This window comes from Hoplias malabaricus, chromosome 5 (assembly GCF_029633855.1).
Source record: "Hoplias malabaricus isolate fHopMal1 chromosome 5, fHopMal1.hap1, whole genome shotgun sequence".
NCBI lineage: Eukaryota > Metazoa > Chordata > Actinopteri > Characiformes > Erythrinidae > Hoplias > Hoplias malabaricus.
This window is the reverse complement of record NC_089804.1, coordinates 3714561-3735374: the sequence shown is the minus strand read 5'-3', so window position 1 is coordinate 3735374 and position 20814 is coordinate 3714561. Positions and strand designations below refer to the sequence as shown.

Sequence of the window (20814 nt, the reverse complement as noted above, 5' to 3'; positions counted from 1 at the left end):
AGTCAGGAAGGGTCTCTTAGAGATGGGACCCACTGCATAAAACATTTTAGCTTTTTTTGAGCCTTCATTGCAATGCAATTTTATAGTATCCTATCATATGAAAATCCCATTGTATTCCGCCTCTGATCAGATTTAGTTCCAGGATGAAATCATGGCTCAGGTTTTACTTCTTTATCAAACATCTGTCCACTAAAGTCTATGGTCAAGCGGGACTGGTATGGCTGGAACACAATGACTCTAGAAGCTTCTCTATGCCTCACACTCAAGTACAGAGGCAACATTTCCAATGCCGTACATAAAAGCTTTTATCAGACACACAGCAAGAGGCTTTTAGAAACTGGAACAAAAATACCGAACTATGAACTGAGCTATGAAAGACAATTATTAAATGTTCTCTACATTTTTGGCAACACTTTTATTTTATGTACTTTAATAATATAAAAACAACAACAGCAAGCTTTTCAAAAACATGTCCATGTATGATGAGTAAAGAGCACTCCAGATATACCATTTCTACATTATGGTTGATTAGTGATTTGTTGTGATGGATTAGGATTGGTGGTTATTTATCAAAGTGAATGGCACTATTTCAAGAAATCCACTCAAAATGTGAAGAGTCACAAAAAGAATGTTGTAAAGTGTTGTGGGAGAACGTGGCACAGGAGACAACCACACAGCTTCTGACCTTCTGAAACTTGGGTTTATGGTCACGGATATGGTCAGAGTTGGTGTTGTGGTCTGTATTAGGGCTAGGTTAATGATTAGAGTCTATGCTGAGGCTTAGGATTTTGATTTTGGCAAGGGTTAGCATAAGTGTTTTTTTTTATTTGGGGTTGGCATATGAGTTAGGTTTACAGTTAGGGTCAGGGTTAAAGCAGGAATCAGATATTCACATGTACATTCATGAAGGGTGAACAATATTTGAGCCTTAATTTTGATACATTTGTAGCCACAACTTAGTAGACAGAGAAAACAATAAAGTATAGACAATTAATAAATTATAGTCACAACTCATTACAACAAGGGAAGAAGTTCCAATAAAACAGGAATCAGCTTGTAGTCACAACTTATACTTATAGAACAATAATAACATTGTTGTCCTGAGGGTGGTCTGTTCTGACAGCAATGAGAATTGGAAAACATCACAATAACAGAACAACAAATACTCCTTTAGCCTTCAACTTATGCTGCTGGCCACCAATGGCCACATTCAGAAAAACTGACCCTCTGCCAGGAAGCTGAAAGAGGCTTTTGTTGGGATGGGGAATGGTGTTTTTATTTCTCCCTCTCTCTCTTTAAACCAGAGAATGCATCTAGTGTGGATATGTAAAACTAGCCATCTGGGAGGTAGTACATGAAAAAGTTTGGTGAGTCATTGTGATTGTTTCTGTCCAAACAGACCTGTACAAATGGAGCCCACCTCCCTTCTCTTGGCCATGATCAGTGTGCTAAAGGACAGAGACTCTGCCAAAACATATAATGACCCAGATGCTAGAATTGCAAAGAGATGACAATAGAGCACAAAGGGAACACTGTCCTACATTTAGAAACTTGTTTCCCTGGACAAAGGTCAAAAACACAGCCTCCTGACAACTTTCAACAGCCAAATAGAAACTGATCGATGACTGCCAGTGAGAATAAGTCTGTTGGTATTCATCTGCCCAGCTTTATTTTAAATTAACACATGTAATCAAAGCTTGCTCAGCTATTGAGTGAGCAACATCAAACTATTTTAGCCAGCCAGCTCCAGCTTCAGCCCCAATGGCAATTTTATGATAAGTGCTCAGACTCAGGGCCAATGTAGGTCATATCTGCACGCAGTCTGAACACATTTATCCAGATGAAGCTCCTCTGACGTCAGCTGACCTTTCCTCATTTTCAGACAACTTGCGCAAAAAAGCTAAGGACATGCCTACAATGAGCAGGGTTTTTTGCAAACAGGAAATATTGGGTCCCACTTTATTTAATAATGGTGTAGTTACACAAGCAATAGCAGTGTAATTACATGTTTGTGTTCATGGCAAGAACTGCAGTTGTACAGCTACTTGCTACAGTTTGCCAGAAAAAAAAAAAAGAAGTTCATATGAATTGCATGGCACAGGTAACGAAAAGTACACCTTAAGGCTCCTGTGTATTTAAATATAATGTACTGATGTAATCTGTCTTTAATTTTGAATACAATTCCAATCATTGGTGTTACCTAAAATATTATTAAATTACTACGCAGTAGTTACCAACATAAATACACGGAATTTGGTATTGTGAAAATCTATGGTGGTGTTTTGTATTGCAGTTGCTCCCAGCTCATTTTAAACTGCCCTCAGCTTTAACAGCATTAGTTGAAGAAGCTAATCATGCTTTTCTGCAAGTGAGGGCAATTCAGTGAGTGAGGAAGTTGACCTATGTGTTTGTAAAGCAGCAGAGAATCACATCATCATTAATTCTGGACTATACCCCTCAATCCACCCTAAGTATGATCATTACTCGCTTGCCGTTTCCCCCACATCCGTTTCCAGCTCGGCCCCCATCTCTCTCCAGACTCTGGGGTCAGTGAATCAGCTTCATTACGCACAATGCTAATAGCTGTATTGAGTGCACTCTGCATAATAACAACATGGAAGTGTTAGAGAGTCAAAATATGATTTGGATTATATAAATAATATATTCATTGTGATCTGACATGGGAGCACAACAACAACTTGATCATAACTGAACTTGCTGTTTCTGGAGCATAAAAAGTCTTGAGAAGCATACCCCATAAAATATTGGGGGTATGCATGCCAAAAAAGATATTGTTCCAAGGTTTTTATTTTGTTCGCTTTTGGAAGCATATAACAAAATGAGGCAAAGAATGGTATATGAAAATAATCATTTTAATCATTTAATTTTTAAAGTTCATCACACTAACTAACCTGATTTTCTTATAATTCATATTAGGTGTAACTCAAAGAACCCTTAGTTACCATTTTCTAAGTGTCGCAGAACACAATTTTAAGTTATTCACTGAGATCTATAAGGATCACAATAAGGTCCCTGTAGAAGTGAACAGAGTGACTCTTGTCTTGTGGCACATCATGAAGACTGAAAAATAGACGTACCCTTTATAGACGCCTGCTATAGGAGCTTGAATGTATCCACAATATTTGTGTCTATGACTACATTCACACAGCAGGTAAAAGTGGCCCAAATCCGATTTTGTTGGTTTGCTGTTCACACTGTCTATAAAATGTGGCCTATATTTCGGCTCCTAAACTGACATTCGCAAAAGGACCATGCTTCAGAATGTGATCAGAAGGAAATGCCAGTCTGTTTTATAAAAAGCATGTTTGCTTTGGCAATGGAGGAATGAGACAGGAATGGTGTTTTAACACCTCCTGTTTTTTAATCCAAACGATTTCTAGGTTATATACTCTTATCTACAGTATGTAATAAGAAACAGATTGGATTTGGGCCATTTTTGCTTGCTGGGTGAATGTAGCCTATTTCTCTCATGGAGCTCAATACAACACTATTCACTTATTGTCTACCTGAACTTGTCCTTGGTCAACAATGTCCATCTATGACTGTTCTGCAAGTCTTAATAACAGTGTTTTATCGCTGTAACTTTCAACTATTTAGTTTGTCACATCAAGGTCTTGACCTGGGAATTTTGATCTGAATGTGGACAAAAAAGTGTCCATAGGTGTGAGAGTGTGAGTGAATGTGTGTCACCCTGTGAAGGACTGATGCCCCCTCCTGGGTGTGTCCCTGCCTTGCTGCCAGTGATTTTGGGTAGACTCCAGACACACCGTGACCCTGAACTGGATAAGGATTACAGATAATGAATGAATGAATGAATGAATGAATGTTCATAAGTGGATTTAACATACTCTGTTTGTGGTGCTTGATAAGTACAACTTTCTGCTTTGAGCAAAACATACTTTGACATTACTACCAAAAACAGATCTTTTAGAAGAGAGGTTTTCCCATACCTTCAGGGTCCTGGCACTGTGGATTCCATCCTAGATTTGGGGCACTGCCTGTGAGGATATTCATGTGTTTCCACTGAAAGAGTGACTGGGTGAACTGTCCACAGTTGTGTGTGTGTGTGTGAGTGACTGGCGACTGAGTGGACTGGTGACAGAGTATGTGATGCCAAGACAGAGTATGTCAAGGGTGTGCTCCTATTTCATCCCCAAGGATTCTATGAATCCACTGTGACCGAGACAATGATGAAGCATTTACAGAAGATGATCAAAACTAAAACATCCATTTGTGTGTTTGTCTTGTCCCACAAAGCTTCTTTCATAATTCATTTGGCCAACCCCACATTTCAAAAGCATTAATATTGTCCCTGTCCTTGTTTTCATTATACAGATTTCAGACCCATAGGGCCAAGAAAAAGACTGTTGTGTAAGCTTTGTTTGTAGAGATGCATGAGTACGTTTGAAGATATTTTAAATATTGTCCTGTTGAGAGCTCCTCATCCTTGTAGTTCCTGCCTGCTGAACCGTTTGTGAACAGAGCATTTCAGTCCTATTTGATGGCAGAACTTCCATACATATTTACCTTGATCTTGAGATTTGCTTAACAGACAACATAGTTTTCACAGAAGGAAGAAGAACAGGTCTGTTCAGTCCAACAGTGCTGATACAGTTTTATGAAAACTAACACAGGGCCTTATATTCAGGACAAAATCAAGGCTGAAATCTTTCTAAACACATTCATAATTTGACTGAGGTCCAAACACATTGTAATGGAACAGTTCAGGTCACAGAGGCAGGACAGAAAAATAATAAATCTCAATGTATTGAGTGAAGGCCATGTTACACAGTGACTAAATATTTATGGTGAGTCATTAACATCATACCACCCTACAATTTACCATATTTTCTATACTATCTGACATGACTTATAAAGGGCAAAGTTTAGTTATATAAGAACCATTGGAAGCTTTCTACCCAAAGATATCTGAATCAGACCCTTTTTAATGACTTTAAAGTCATGCCTAATCCATCATATGAATAGTGTCAGTGTGTGCACTTCACGCTTCAGGGACACAAAGGCTGACGCTCACACTTTGATCCGAGTTGGGCCTGAAGTGTGTTGCGTTTTCAAAGTACCACCAACACAACATCATGACAGCAAGAAGAACACACAGCCTGGTTCTGTCATGTCGACTAAGAGATGCTCACATTCACTAGCATCACTCTGAATAAATTTCTTCTTCCTACTTTCTCATAAACATGTACATGAGTACAGCACAGAGTCAACAAACCTTCATGTTACCATGATAAGACATTGCTGCAGGTGAGGAGACAGCTGAGAGCATTGGGATAAAACTCCATAGTTTTAACCATAGTCTGTGAGGTGGAGGGCAACACTTTATCACCACAATGCTATCATCCAGCCCCTGATATATCAAAGCTGCTGCCTGGAGAGCTCTTGGGTGCAGATGTGCCATCCAGATGTACAGATGGATCTTTCAGGAGCTAAGAGAGTTCCCCAATAGGCTTAGTTAATAGGAATTTATAGTCAAGGAAATCAATATTCCACAAAATTCCACAGGCTTAGAGTGTCAAAGTAGTTCTATGCAACACGGTGTTTCCAAGGTTTACTTCACTTCAGATTGACCTCCATAGATTAGAAGGGTGTCACAGTTATTCCAGGAAAATGACCCCTGCTCTGACAAGCTGACAACCCCTGTGCTTCATGTAATTATATGAATTCAGTCTTTAACTTATAAACACCTGCTGATGGAAACCCATGATATGATGAATAAAACGCGTGAAATCACAAATAGTCATGCTCACACGATGTTCTGAACCTTGGGCATCAAGAAAAGAAACTCTAAACATAGACTATAAAAAAAATGAGAGGATTCTGATGCAGAACAGCATTCTTGGAGGAGAGGAGAGAACTACAAAAAAAAAGAGTTAAAAAAATCAAGCTGTTTTCTGTTAGCAATAACAGCATTACATAAACCCAACAAACTGCTGTTTCAAACATTAGTGTTGGGTTTAGATTAAGTTTAAGTGTAAGGTTAGCGTAAGTATTAGGATTAGGGGAAGTATTAAGGCTGATGTTTCCTGCTGGGTTGCCAGACGTTCACGAGAACATCGAAAAATGTCAATAGTATGCATTTTGCGAGTTCCAGTTTCATTTATTAAAAATAATGCCAATTAGTTAAGACCCGCAAGGTGATTGGCTGAGAGGTGCTCCAGGAGTGCCAATGTTACATGATAACCATACTCTGATTGAAGCTCTTCAAGTATTACTCCGCAACATACACATAATCTAGCTATGATGCCAGTGCTTAAACGATGATCAGGATGTCTGATAGCCCTTGATTTGTATAATTAAGCAAGAATACATTTGAGATACATGCTATAATATGAGATATTGGCACTGGTGTACTGATCACAGCACACTAGTGCCAATATCTCACAATATCTTACAGCACTCCGTTTTGTTTATGATATTTATGATTAATTATACAAATCATTATAGTGATATTTCAGTAAAGACTGTGACTGTGAATAAAGACTGTGAACAGATGGGATTGTTTTGATTTGGATTGTTTTCACATGCCTTATGTAATTCAAAGATAGTTGACCTTAATTCCACAAGCATAAGGTATAAACCAAAATAATTCATTTTCTGATCAGGAAAGGGGAAGTTGTCTGAAATTAGTGACAGCCAGGAATAAAAATAGTTGTGACCAGGAGTTAAAAATGTGTAATTCACTCACTCAAAAAATAAATAAATTAATTAATTAATTAATTAATTAAATTAAAAATAAGGTTAATAAGGTAAATCAGTATAGAAACTGAAGTATGATTATATTTACTCTTTGTTTACATGATGCTCTTTGTTTATACACTGCTCTTTTGCCATTGTGCACATCTGGATGTAGTTAACTCATTAACCCCAGCTTTGCCCTATTTACAGTTCCAAGTTGACAGATGTGCATATTACACCAGGTTGCATACATGTACACAGTATTAAGACACTGCAGACTGCTGACCAACAATAACCACATATCTCCATGTTCTAACACGTTTCATTCCTCTGCATTATTGAACTCAGCAACTGCTATTTACACTGATGGGTATTTTCACAACAAATAGACCCACATAATTGCTTCAATTTAAATTGCACTTAATACACCCTCTGTTATCTGGGTCTCCTTAATCGCATGTAATCCCACCAACCTGGAAGTCTCATTCCTTCTGGAAGATACTCAAATTATTTTCCAACTGCTGCTATCACAAAACTCCTCAGTGCAACATGCCTGAAGGAGAATGCTAATTGTCCACATCTGTTACGCCAGTTATGAGCTGCCGGTGTGGGCTAGCATTGTGTTAAAAAACCATCCTACCCACTCAGAGAGAGTAAAGCCATGTTCCCTTGGACTTCCGACCTCAGATGGGAAAGCATCACTGGGGCTTAAACTGGAGCTTTTTGGCCAGACCCCGGTGCCACTTAGGAGTTCCCACTTTGTACAAATATCTAATATTGGGAGTGATCATATGACTGTAAATGTGTTACCGTATGAGGTCTAGCAGGGCATCGGCCGAGCTCATAATGGGCTTGCTGCTGTCCTCGTTGTCTTCTTTCTGCGCCATGCCGCCTGGGTGGATGATCAACACCATCACAATGCCCACCACCACTGCCAGGAAGGTGGTCCATAGATAGTAGGACACAGTGATTAGACCCAGTCTACTGGAACACTTTGGCTCCAGGGCAGCCAAGCCTGACATTAAACTGGGAGAGAGAGAGAGAGAGAGAGAGAGAGAGAGAGAGAGAGAGAGAAAGAAACAGAGACTGTTGTATTTATTGTGTCATATCTCTTAGAACACAGAGTTAACCCTTTCCTGGTGAATTTCTAACATTTTTAAAGTATACAATTAGTATCAAATAAGGTATTGTTATGTTCCTTAATTAAAGATACTGAATATGTATCCTAAATTATACTGCTTTTTCTCACCTGGTATGAATATAAATCTGGATGAACAATTCTTCTTTAACAATTGGTGCTGTCTTTTTACACAAAGTAAATGTCATTAAATTCTGGGTTGCTACTGATTTTGAAATAAAATGAATGTTTCAAATTTTTCAGGGACCTTTCTTGGTGAAAGAAAGAAATGTAACAACAGACAATATCTTCACCTCGCTGGCATTGTCAAAATAAACTTTTTTTGCAAAGATGCCCAAACCAACACAGGCACAGTCTGAAAGATTTCTGTGTTTCTGAGAAAAAAGTTTCTGAGAGCTGGATAAAAAGAAAATGTAGTATGCACCTTGAACACATTGCTTCAGATGAATTAGCATTGGCTAACTCATTCAAATGCAAATTATCACTGGGCAATGGCATTCCTTTGGGAGGGGATGTGTCAGGTAAGGTGGGTGGTGAGGAGATATCTGAGGTTTTGATTTGTCTGCACACACAGTCTTGCATGTGCACTCTCAAGCATTGCTCCTACATTATTGACACAGGGTAAACCTAAGTAGTACAGAAAATGGTTATAAAGTTATGAGTCAGTTATGAGCAATATTTAGAAAATTAGGTGTTTTCAATTCTTACACTATTTTCCCTGAGTAGATTATTAAATTTGATAAGCATGGTTATGTAAAAAAGTGTTATTTATTTATTTATTTACTTATTTATTTGTTAATTTATTATTTATTTTATAATGTACCAGTGGTTTTCAGTGGATGACAGGTTTGTATATGTTTAGCTCCCAGACTCTTTTACTAAGGAGCCATGATGTTGTAATCAGTGTAGGATGTGAACTGGCCTTGCATTACTGAGATAAAATAAATCTAGGCTGTACTTCAAATGCAATATGTGTCTGGCATCAAACTCAAATTGGGCTAATGTGTTTTAAGCAACCATAAATTTACCCAGCTTCAAAATTTGAAATATTGTCATTGTATTATTTTGAATTAAATATAGGGTTTACATGACTTGAACATCATTGTATTCTCTTTTTTTTACATTTTCATTCATTCATTCATTATCTGTAACCGCTTATCCAATTCAGGGTCACGGTGGGTCCAGAGCCTACCTGGAATCATTGGGCGCTAGGCAGGAATACACCCTGGAGGGGGCGCCAGTCCTTCACAGGGCAACACAGACACACACACATTCACACCTACGGACACTTTGGAGTCGCCAATTCACCTACCAGCGTGTGTTTTTGGACTGTGGGAGGAAACCGGAGCACCCGGAGGAAACCCACGCGGACACGGGGAGAACACACCACACTCCTCACAGACAGTCACCCGGAGCGGGAATCGAACCCACAACCTCCAGGTCCCTGGAGCTGTGTGACTGTGACACTACCTGCTGCACCACCGTGCCGCCCTTTTTTACATTTTAATATACATAATTTTTTATTTCAAATTTTTGAGTTGTACATTTTTTAGACCTCCGTGCAATAACTGTTGGGGACAAATTGGAATGGTGTTTGTGATTGTAAACAAATTGTCCAACATCAACAGCGTTTTTGCGGAAATGCCATCAAATTCTCACAGAAATTAAATAAGTATGGATTATTACATGGTGTTATGAGCTAGAGGAGTTTTAATTTCTTTTTGTTTTTTCTCTAACATCCACTTAGTTAGTTTACCCCTGGAGCCATATGTGAGCAGGTCGTAGAAGTGGCATGGCATGTTGCATATCATTCTCCTTCCCTTCGTGGGATAAGTGGGTTAAGGAGACTGGCCTGGAGCTTCACAAATATGTTCCCATTATGGCCCACACATGCATGACCATAAACAAGCAGGCTGACATAAATGTCAACACGGTTTACCCTCATTTCCTCAGCGGTGTGGCTGTGCGATAAAAAGATTCCACACTATGTCCCTCAGAGACACTTCCACAGTGCTGAAGGTTAATATTCAGACCTCTTCATGATTTACAGCATGGTCAGTGGGTTCATTCTAATGAAGTGTTGCTAAGTTACCAGAACGTGTTACGTCCACGTCAATGTTCACTCGATCTACCCGTCTCCAGTTGTGCTTAAGGGTGGGTCGGAAATGTAGTCACCTATAAAATTCTACTCATTTAATTGAGTTGTAACAGGAATGTGTAGCATAAACGGTTTTACAAATTATTTTCTCAATGCATTAAATTGCACTGCAAACACTAACAGTCATTCTTGGGGCATATCATGCCATGAACAGGACAAGACTTTGATACTGAAGGCAGGACGCATGTGTGAATGAGTTTAATTAAAGTCATATCAAACCCAAAAGGAAAATAAATACAGGCAAAGCATAAATAAAACATGGCCATACAATGCAACACACATTACCCAGATAGTGTTATTTTTGGCAGCTGATTGTGATTTAGTTTTTTGAATAAATTGTGTATAAATTTTAGACTCGTAGTAATTTATTTTAGTTGTGTTCTTTGTTTCAGTCAATGAAAACTAAAAAATATTTTAGTGTTTTAAATTAGCCTTATTTTATATTTAGCCTATTATTTATAAAACAATAACTTAAATGTTAAATTTTAAAACGTGATCATCCAAAGTTATGGAAGGAATATTGCTGTTTTGTTTCTTCAAATACGTTTCACATTTATTTAACATTAACATTTTTATTTCAAAGTGCAATACAAACTGAGACTGAGTCTACTCCAATAGTTTCATCTCTATGAATCATTGGCTAATAGTTCATTGACAAGTGACTCCCAGAGTTTCAGTGAATTGATTCTTTGAGAGTCAACTTCTCTTCAGTATTCACTGCTCTAGTTGCCCTGACAACAGTAAACAGATGTAGCATTTTCCTAATTATATTCCCTTGTGATTTTCTATTTTCAAATCACAAATAATGAGTAATTTATCCGTCTTTCTAATTTTCATTTAGTTTTTTATTTACTGACAGAAAGAGTGATTGTTCTTGTCTTCAGATTATTTTTTTTTTAGTTCAGGTCAGTTTTATTGAGGAAAAATAGATCATCAACCCGTCTTATATTACACTGGTTAAGTATTTGCTGCAAAAAATGGACTGTTTAAATGGACTTCACTACTCTCTATCTGCTGCTAACTAGTGTACTATGTTTATATCTATATTAGGGCATTTATATATGAAGACATGGCGCTGCTGCTGGTCTGAAACCTGCTCAAAAAATAAAGGTCATTATGAGAATATCACGATTATATGGAGAATATCTTCAGAAGCTGGTTTAATGTAATACTTGCCTGAATCTTTTGCATTTTTGACATATGTGCTGTTAATAAGAACATTTTTGTCCTTTATTAAATAAACCCTGCTACAATTATAGAACCAGGTTGTAAAATAATTGTGTGTTGATTGGTGAAAAAGTCTTTGTGATGCAAAGCAAGGCCACATTCCTTCCTTTAAAGATGACATTTAATTGCCCCATCCTGTAGCATTATGCATCTTTCTCTTTCTTCTGAATGTCCCTTGAGGCTATTGTAAAATGACTGCGCCTCCTAGAGTGGAAGATGATATAGAAGCAGGGGATTATGCAATATGGCTTCTTTCAACTGTGGGTGCATTCATTTACTGCCTTTAATGAGTTCAGGAGGTCAGGAGATGAAGTCCACCAGCAGACCCAAGGACATTCTTCATGTTTCAGAAGGTTCTCAACACTCGCGTCGTCCAAGTCGTCTTCTGTATTGAAGAGTATTAAAAGAAAGTGGATTCCTTGATGCTGCTGTAACAGATTGGACTATTCTGGGAAGGCATGATGTTAGTTGCTGGGGCTGTGAGGATTTGATGGCTCCAAGATTTCAGCATCAGATACTGGATGATCACTTCTGGATCCTAAATTATGTTTTAGTTGAATGTTTTGGTTATGTAAGTATTATGACATAGCACAGTAAAAACTATAAAATTATAGCAAATGTTTATACAATTATAACCCCATTTTTATTGATAACAGTTTGTGGTTTTATCCAGATAAAAAGATTAACAATGCCTGTGGCTCGATACAAACCCAGCACCTGGACCTCCTGTGCACCTGCGTGAGTTATAAAGAGGCTGATTGATGTTATGGTTTTGATAATGCATCATCCTCATCATCCATTCCCATTCATCTTTAACCCACCCAGGTTCAGACCCTTTAATCAAGACAATAGCCCCACCCCTCCCCCCAAGAAATTGCAGTTGAATATATCCGTCTTCATAAATCAATCATAATCTAGATAAATCCAGAGGAACCAGGATCTACAACAAAAGAGAGTTCGGATTGTCTTAGTAATTTTCCTGATGTTCATTTGGTTATACATGGTTCCTGAACACTTTTGCAAGTATGTAACATAAAGAGACCCTTTGACAATAATAATAACTGTACTCAAAAGCTGAGTCTCTGAACACAAATGATAAAATATTCTGAACATCTGAAACTTTCTGGCCATTACAGTGGTTTTGTTTGAAATATAACAAAGGCCACTGTCCAAGACCACAGCAGATATTAAAGCAATGTGTGGTCTTTTGAATAACATCTGGATCGCCTGCCTTTGGACACAGCTCTTATGATTCCCGTTATGTGTGCTTTCCTCTGTTAGTCAACTCCATGCATAGGAGTTATTCCTGAAGCTAATTTTCAGCTTCTTTATCTTACTGTCCAGGTTTCACTTTGCAATAATGGATTCACTGATGCCTCACAGCTGAACCATGTCCTATTTGTCCCTTCATTCTTTTCTAATGGCTTTTAAAGTAGAAACAGGAAACCATTTTGGATGAAAATAGATAATATTTTAATACACGTTTGTGTCAGAACCCACAGGGATGTCAATTTCAGAGTGCTTAAACACAGTTGTATGAGTTTTTATGCAGCTCCTGCTAATCAGTGGCTTATTATGGGTTAGCTGCAGTTTCTGGTTTGCCAACACAATGAAAATTGGCTTTATTACATTATAACTACATTATCTTCATTTGTCCAGTGCAAAACCAAACAAGCAAATTCAGAAAATATAAAATGTCTCAGGTTAATCAATTCATTTGATAAAATATGGAGCAATACTTTTCAGGGAGGCTTAACTGTTAGCATTACTGTATGTAGGAGTAAACGGTGGTAGTTTGCATGTCAGTATTTTTAATGCACTGTAACCATACATAGGATTAAATGACTGTAGCTGATATCCACTGTGCTTTGAAAATATGAATGGTGTCTTTTTTTTTTTTTTTTTTTTTTTGTATCTTCATAGATATCCTTTATTGCAAAAGTCATTCCTTTGAAAAAAGACCACCACATCTGAACACTTGCAGCTGTCATTCATACTTAAAAGATCAGCTGGAGAAGTTTCCGTAGGGTGGCAGACAGTGATGAAACGAAAATCACTAAATGATAAATGATAAATCCACTGGACACTGTTTGAAAGAGTTGGAATCAATGGCATTTTCACTCTGCCATATACAATTAACAACAACAGTGATAAAATAAACAGGTAGCAATGATCAGCATGACAGTAGATTTACTTCAAAATACCTGTGTCTAATAGTGTTTTCAATCTTTAATAATTTTCAATATATAATGTTTAACCTATAAATATATTCCAAGAACAAGAGCAAATACTGTAACTCAATACAAACTGTCCTCTTTGTTATCCGAAGTTTCAGTTATAATCTTTATTCAGCTTATCCAAGCTTTATTTGGTGGATAGATCAGTTTTCCAAATTTTGACCATATCAAAAGCATTGGTGGCAGTTCAGTAGACAGGCTGGGTGTGGGAATAATAATACATTATGCACTTATTAAGACCCCTCAGGCCTATAACAGAAAACTGCACAGATCTGACACATAAGCTAGCACAATGGGCAGTGATGGTGTGAGAGGGGGCCATTCTTTCCACCCAGTTATGTAATGTACCTCAGACTTGAACATGACCTCCTAGTCACAGGGCCAAAGCCTACACTGCTGTCTGTTAAGACAGAGTTACGGTTTATGTTAATTTACACTGTATTGGTGACTTATTAATAAAGTATTTTTATGAATCAAAAGATAGTTATAATACAATAATTATCGGTATTTTAATTAACAGTATTTTAATTCCCATTTGGAAATATTGAATTATTTACATAATATTGGATTTTTAAGATCTAACAAAGATATATTAATGGTTTGGGTAAAAGATAACGACATGTATGTGTAAGGACTTGGAATATGCTCTATGTTAAACACAGTGAAACAATAACATAACATGGTCTATGCAGAGATCGGGATTGAGACACAGCCAGTGCCCTTAAAAGGGCATAGTGCAAGTAAAGAACTGAGCAAGTACCACACCACTAACCCTAACCCTGGCTGAAACTTTTTGCCCTGACGGTCAGCCAAACCTCACCACACACTACACAAGTCCAAACCTACACAAACACACATAAACACAATAAAATAACACAGTTCCCCAAATCCCAGCACCACACAAACAAGCCTGAAAACACATTTCAACCTCTAATCAAGCCCTTGTAATTTCCAGTAGTTCCTACAATGAATATTAGCATATTACCAAGCTAAAAGGTCCTGACTATGTTTATATGTGTATTTGATCTTGGAAATACCTGAGGCCGCTTTATTCTGGAGCATTACGTCCTTTCGAGGACCAGTATGGATGACCAGTAGTGGTCATGTTTGGTGGGGACTTCACCCACAACAAGGTCTGAGCTCAGAATCAAATGTGGAAACCTAAACTACACGAACTAAATTACATCTTCACAGTCCAGAGTCATATTGCTTTGTACCATCCTTTGTACTATTTGTGGCCTCACAAACAGGACAAATAAGTACAGTTAAGTCTTGGACACATCTCCAGTCTCTTCGTGACCTTCCAGGCTGACCGCTCCATTTCATCTCGCTGCTGTAATTTAGAGGTTGCTGTGTAATGCACATCTCCAGCTGAAGATCAGAACTTCTCAAATGTTTTTCCTTTTTCCTTCCATTTGACTTTCTATTTTTCATTCCATTTTTTACATTCTTCCTCATTTTTTATTCCTTTTTCTTTTGTATTCATCTTTACCATTTTCCTTACTTTTTCATTCCCTTCTTCCTTTAACTCATCTGTCTGTTTTTTAATACTTTTCCTTTTTCCCATTTTTTCTTTCGTTTTTCCTATTTCCCTCATTTTTACTCTCTTTCTGTTCTTTTTTATCATTTTCCCTCCTTCTCAATCATTCTGTTGATTTTCCCCCTTCTTTCTTCCTTCTGCACTGACTTTCCACTCTTTCCGCTGTAGTAGAAATTCCATCTTTTCCTGATCTCCTCTCAGTCTTTTCTAAGCCCTCCCCGGAGCGGGATTATTACCCTTCTGCTTGCTTTAATATGACTCACCATTTCCCAGTTCATTAAAACAGCTCCTGGAGCTCGGTTCTGACCTGAACCCCAGGAGTGGGATGATTCTCAGACGAACTACCTTCCACTGGAGTCTTCCAAGTATAAGAGGATCATTCTCTAACAAGGAGAGGAAAAGAGGCTGTGCAGATCTTCTATACAGACCTTTCCAGTGACTCTTGGAACAATAATTTGAGGATTTAACGGCAGCCACAAGAGGGTTAGATTTCTTACATCAATCTATTGACCATAAAAGCTGTTGCTTAAAAACATAGCATCCAGTGGAACCACATCCTTAAAAAAGCCCTCTGTGCTGAAGATGGCAGAATGAGACCTTACCTGGACACAACAAGAGGGAGGATCAGCATCTTCAGCATCCTCATCAGCAGCTCTCCCGGAAACTGGAAGTACTTGACTTCCTAAAGAGGAAGAGGAACACTCTTTAGCTGTGTGTTGGCTTTTGAGCAGGTTCTGCATTAATAGCATTACTAATTAACTTAAAGAAGAGGACCCTGTCTAAATCCAGAGGTGTCACAACTTTAAGTGGAAATGAATGCATGCACCACACCCAAAACTGAGCCTGAGTAGGGGAACTCTGAGGAGGGTGGGGAGTACCCCCCACACCCCGTCACAGGCGAGAGAGTGGTGACATTGTGGTGGGGGGAAACTGAAGGGAAACTAAAGGGTGATTTACAGGGTGTGGAATGTGTTTGAGGACAATCAAAAGAAAGAAAGAAAAAAGAGAACAAAGACAGAACGTAATAAAATAAACAAAGAAATTAAAGAAAAAAATCGAAGAAAGAGAAAACAAATGAAAAGAAAGAAAGAAAGAAAGAAAAAAAAGACCATAAGACAGTAAGACAGTAAAATAAATGAAAAATAATCACTAATCATGACACCCCCCCCCCTCTCTCTCTCTCTCTCTCTCTCTCTCTCTCTCTCTCTCTCTCTCGCTCTCGCTCTGTCTCTCTCTCTCTCTCTCTGTGGTGTGTGTGTGTGTGTGTGTGTGTGTGTGTGTTCATCTCACAGCAGATCAAATGTAATTTTACATTCTTGTAATCTGGGGACTGGATGTTTTGAGCTTTGCTGTACTCAGTCTCACACACACATACACACACACATACACAGAGATAGAGAGAGAATGACAGAGAGAGAGAGAGAGAGAGAGAGAGAGAGAGAGAGAGAGAGAGAGAGAGAGAATGAGAGAGAGAGAATGAGAGAGGGGGGATTGTTTTTACAGGTTTAGTATAAACTGCTCAGCTGTGGTTTGGTCTGAAGTGGACAGGTTGCAGTGTTGTACGGTTGTGAGTTCAAAACCAGCCTCAGGTCACTGTAAGTGAGGAGCATTCTCCCTGTTCTCCCAGTGTGTGCATGGGTTTCCTCCCATAGGCCAAAACCACATATTAGTAGGTGGATAGGAAAAATGTGCAAGAAAATCCATAGATATGAATGTGTGATGGTGTGTGATGGTCCGGAGCCAAGTCCAGGGTGTGTGCCATGTGTCCAGTGATTCCGGCCAGCTCTGGACACACTGTGACCCTGAACAGGATGAAGCAGTTGCAGGGAATGAATGAATGAATGAATGAATGAATGAATGAATGAATGAATGATTGGCTCTGCTCAGGTTTCTATATACATGGCATTTTATAATTCCACCATTTTCCACCAAACAGACTATACAACATATTACTGAGGTCTGAAGAGTGAGGGAAAGAGGTTTTTGTGTGTGTGTGTGTGTGTGTGTGTGTGTGTGTGTGTGTTTGTGTGTGTGTTGGGCTTGATAATGGAGGCTAAAGAGCTTTACTGGCTGCAGCAGCATTAGCCCCAGCTTAGTCTTCACGGCGACACCATCATCACTCTGACTCTATGTGTATGTATGTGTATGTGTGTGTGTGTGTGTGTGTGTGTGTGTGTGTGTCCACATGTGACCTATTGGTGATTGACTGAGACAGATAGAGTAGGTGTATTGAATGTATATGTGACTCATATTAGATTCCTGCCCTGAGGCTGGAGCGTTGAGCTGGCTGTTGGATTTTTGCTTGATTTCACCGTGACCTTGGAGATAAATCCAGTCCCAAAATAATATATGCAGCCCCCCACACCCCCTCCCCCTGGACATGTAAGAATATAATCCTTCAAATGATGCAGCCTTGCTGGGCGTAGCAGCACGCTACTGGGTGTAGCTGTCAAATATCAGCCCAGCGCAACACTGTAATCAACTCAACGAGCAGCAATGAACCTAGCATGTCCCAGCAGCTAATTACCCATCAGTTAACAGTGTGTAAACATGACAGAATACGTTTTGAAAGAATGAATGTGAGTTACAAAGACAATGAGTGATCACTGCATTAGAAACACCGACCTTGTATCTACCCTCACTGTCCATTTTACAGGAGCACTTTGTAGTTCTAAATTACAGACTGGATCAGACACAGCAGGACTGCTTGCATTTTTAAACACTGTATCACTCACTTTGTTAAACCCTCCTACCTCCTTTGCGCCACCTGTTTCCAGTCCAGCATTGACACTGCGGGGTTTAAGGATCTGAGCAGAGCTGCTGTGTCTGATTCACTCATACTGGGAATGTGGAGATGAAACCAACTGAGGGTCCCATGTCTACCAGCAACTGGGTCACCTTCAATCAGTCTGGCTATTTATCATAAACATCACTATAAACAAATGTAATAATAATAATAATAATAATAATAATAATAATAATAATAATAATAATAAATTGTATTTGTAGTGCACTTTATATTTCAAGGAAATCTCAAAGTGCTACAGGATTATCTGAAGTAGTAAAAATCCATTAAGAGCAAGTAAATAAAAACAAGATCAGAAAAAAAAAAAAAAAAAAAAAAAAAAAAAAACAGAACGGAGATGTCTTGAGGTATTGTGCGGGGTAAGGAGCTCTTTGAGGTACAGTGGGGCGTTTCCATAGAGACACTGGTGAGTGAGAAAACAGATTTTGTACTGGATTCTGTAGTGGATGGGTAGCCAGTGTAGAGATTTTAGAATCGGTGTAATGTGCTCATATTTGTGCTTCCTCGTAAGGATCCTGGCAGCACAGTTCTGAATCTACTGGAGCTTCTGCAGGCTCATGCCAGAGATACCAATGTGGAGGGCATTGCAATAGTCCAGCCTGGAGAAGACAAAGGCATGGACCAATTTTTTAGCATCCGGTTTGGGGAGGTAACTATGAAGTTTTGCTATATTTTTGAGATGGAGGAAAGTGACTTTGGATAGATGGCGAATGTGATTGTCAAATGATAAGTGTGTGTCCAGTTTGACACCTAGATTTGTAACAGAAGAAGTGAGGGGAATGCTATGACCAGAGACAATGTCAAATATACTGACTTAAACAGCTGCTGTTCTCTCAACAGCAGCAATTTCGTTAATAAATTTCACCACTCTGAAGATAGAAGAAAGGAGAGAGGATGTTGAAAGTAGGACAGAAAATGCGTGTCTACTTGAAGTGCTTTGTTTATGTCTCCCTACTTTTGATCTGCCATCCTTCAGTCTGGCCTCTGCAGAAGTGCACAGAAGGGCACTTGGAGCTCCTGTTTTAGCCAAGATTGAGAAGAACACAAGGAACCTTTGAGGAGCTAAGAGGGTAGTTTCAATCTAGGAGAAGCTTTCAGGCAGTTCATAAAGATACGTGAACTTCACTGTGGGGAAACCTTGTCATGTAACCATGTTCTCTACATGTACTTGAAAAAAACACTACCCTCTCTCAAGCTAAAGAGCTGAGCCCTTCACGACTCTCTGGTTTTAGGTGGTCTTCACAAGATGGTCCAAATTGCATCCCAGTAATTGTCCCAGTGGTACTGAATGCAGTTCCATGATGACTTTGGAGAACACAGTTCCACTGCTCCATACAACAGTGCTGAGTAGACAGAGTGTGGAGAAGTGTGACTTTGGCAACAGTTGTAGTGTTTTTCAGACATCCAGAAATGATCATCCTTCATTGACCTCACTGGTGTATATATGGCTACCATCAAATCTTATCCAACATTGATAGGGTGCAAAAGACTCTAGTTGGAAAATACTAAATCTCTCTGATAAAGAATTTTTATAAGCTGAGACATAACGGCAGAATATTATGACCCACCCACATACACACAAATATTCTTAGTTTATTCAGAATTTATTCTCAAAGTATTCTGACTATATTCCTGGAAGTTTCTGACTCAGAGTCACGGCCACAGATCCAACAGGCTCAAACAGCACCGAACTCCACCCACTAAAAAAAAAACCCACAAGTTGGAGGTGACATGCGAGTGAGGCAAGGGAATCACAAAACGCAAAAGACTCTGCCACAGCTTAGATTTTGTGAAGCTCGTGAAGTGCGTCACAGATATCCACCCTTTGGAGATTTGGAGACAACCTAAAAAGATCTAAAGATCACGCAAGTTCCCAAACACTTGGCAATATGCACATGAAGAGTTAACCGTTACCTGGCAAGACCTGCAGGTACTTACCACTTAGCACAACAAAGGCGCTAATTAGCGTGCTAAGTAAGGAAGCTGTCAATCACAGATCATTGTTCGTATTCACAGGGAGAATGGGATGATTAGTGCCAGGAAGAGGGGGAAAAAATAAAACCACTCAAGTGTGCTGCAATGACTAGTACATAGTGAACCTTCATTCTTCACACCATTTTTTCTCCAGGTATGTACACCCCCATCCTTTTCTTTAGCTCTCTTGCACTCTTACTCTGTCTCTCTGTCTTCCTGCTATCTTTAGATATCTGGACAGTGGTCAAGCCCTTCAGTTTTTTTAATTAAGACTTAAATGGGTTTGTCCACTTCAAAACAACTGAGCTCCATCACCACTTTTCTAAAGACTGATCAGGACCTACAAGTATTAGATATAGCCTGCTCTTTTGTATTGGAGCCTTTGTCCTTCGTTCCAGGCTCTGCTGAGTAAGAGCCTGAGAATTGTCAAAGTGGGTGAATGACCCTTTAATGAGTGCAGATGTTTTTGGAGTGAATGCTGATGGTAGAGATGTTCATGGACAGCAATGGAAACAAATGCATTAGTGCACAGATGTTAAAAGGATTGAGGCCATGAACTGAGTGGACAACAGTCATAAAAGCGCTAGAGAAAATGGCCAGCTATGAATGGTTTTACCTCTTTCCATAGGCCGTCTTTTGGTCATCCGACTGGTGGGGACTAGACATCAACTGGCACTGGTTAGTGTTTTTTTTCCTGATAACTCAGCTGATACAAATTCTGCATTGATTACAACAACATGGCTCCTTAGTAAAAGACCTACCACCCGATGAAAAAACTGGTACACTACAAAACAAGTAACGGAGACCTTGAGCTATTGAGCAGATGAAATCCTATAACAAGTAAGAAATGGAAAACTACAGCCACTGGTCTCCTCACAAACCCTTGTTGAGTTGTTAAAAAAAGGTGATGCAACACAATGGTACACTCGACCCTGTGCCATGTTTTATTTATTTATTTTTTTAATGAAAAACTAAACTATATCTCTAAATTTCAACATTTTTCCTTGCTTCCTG

The 20814-nt window shown here is 38.9% G+C and overlaps 1 protein-coding gene across 1 annotated transcript in view; it reads right to left on the bottom strand.

Annotated features, from left to right (window-relative positions):
* The window catches only part of slc1a7b (solute carrier family 1 member 7b), a 40458-nt gene that overhangs the window by 13337 nt on the left and 6307 nt on the right, over positions 1-20814 (bottom strand). Inside the window, exons 2-3 of the mRNA XM_066672818.1 lie at positions 15623-15702; positions 7531-7746 (exon numbers count right to left, since the gene is read on the bottom strand). Of these exons, the coding sequence (XP_066528915.1) occupies positions 7531-7746; positions 15623-15702 (296 nt within the window). The remainder of the gene's footprint in view (positions 1-7530; positions 7747-15622; positions 15703-20814) is intronic.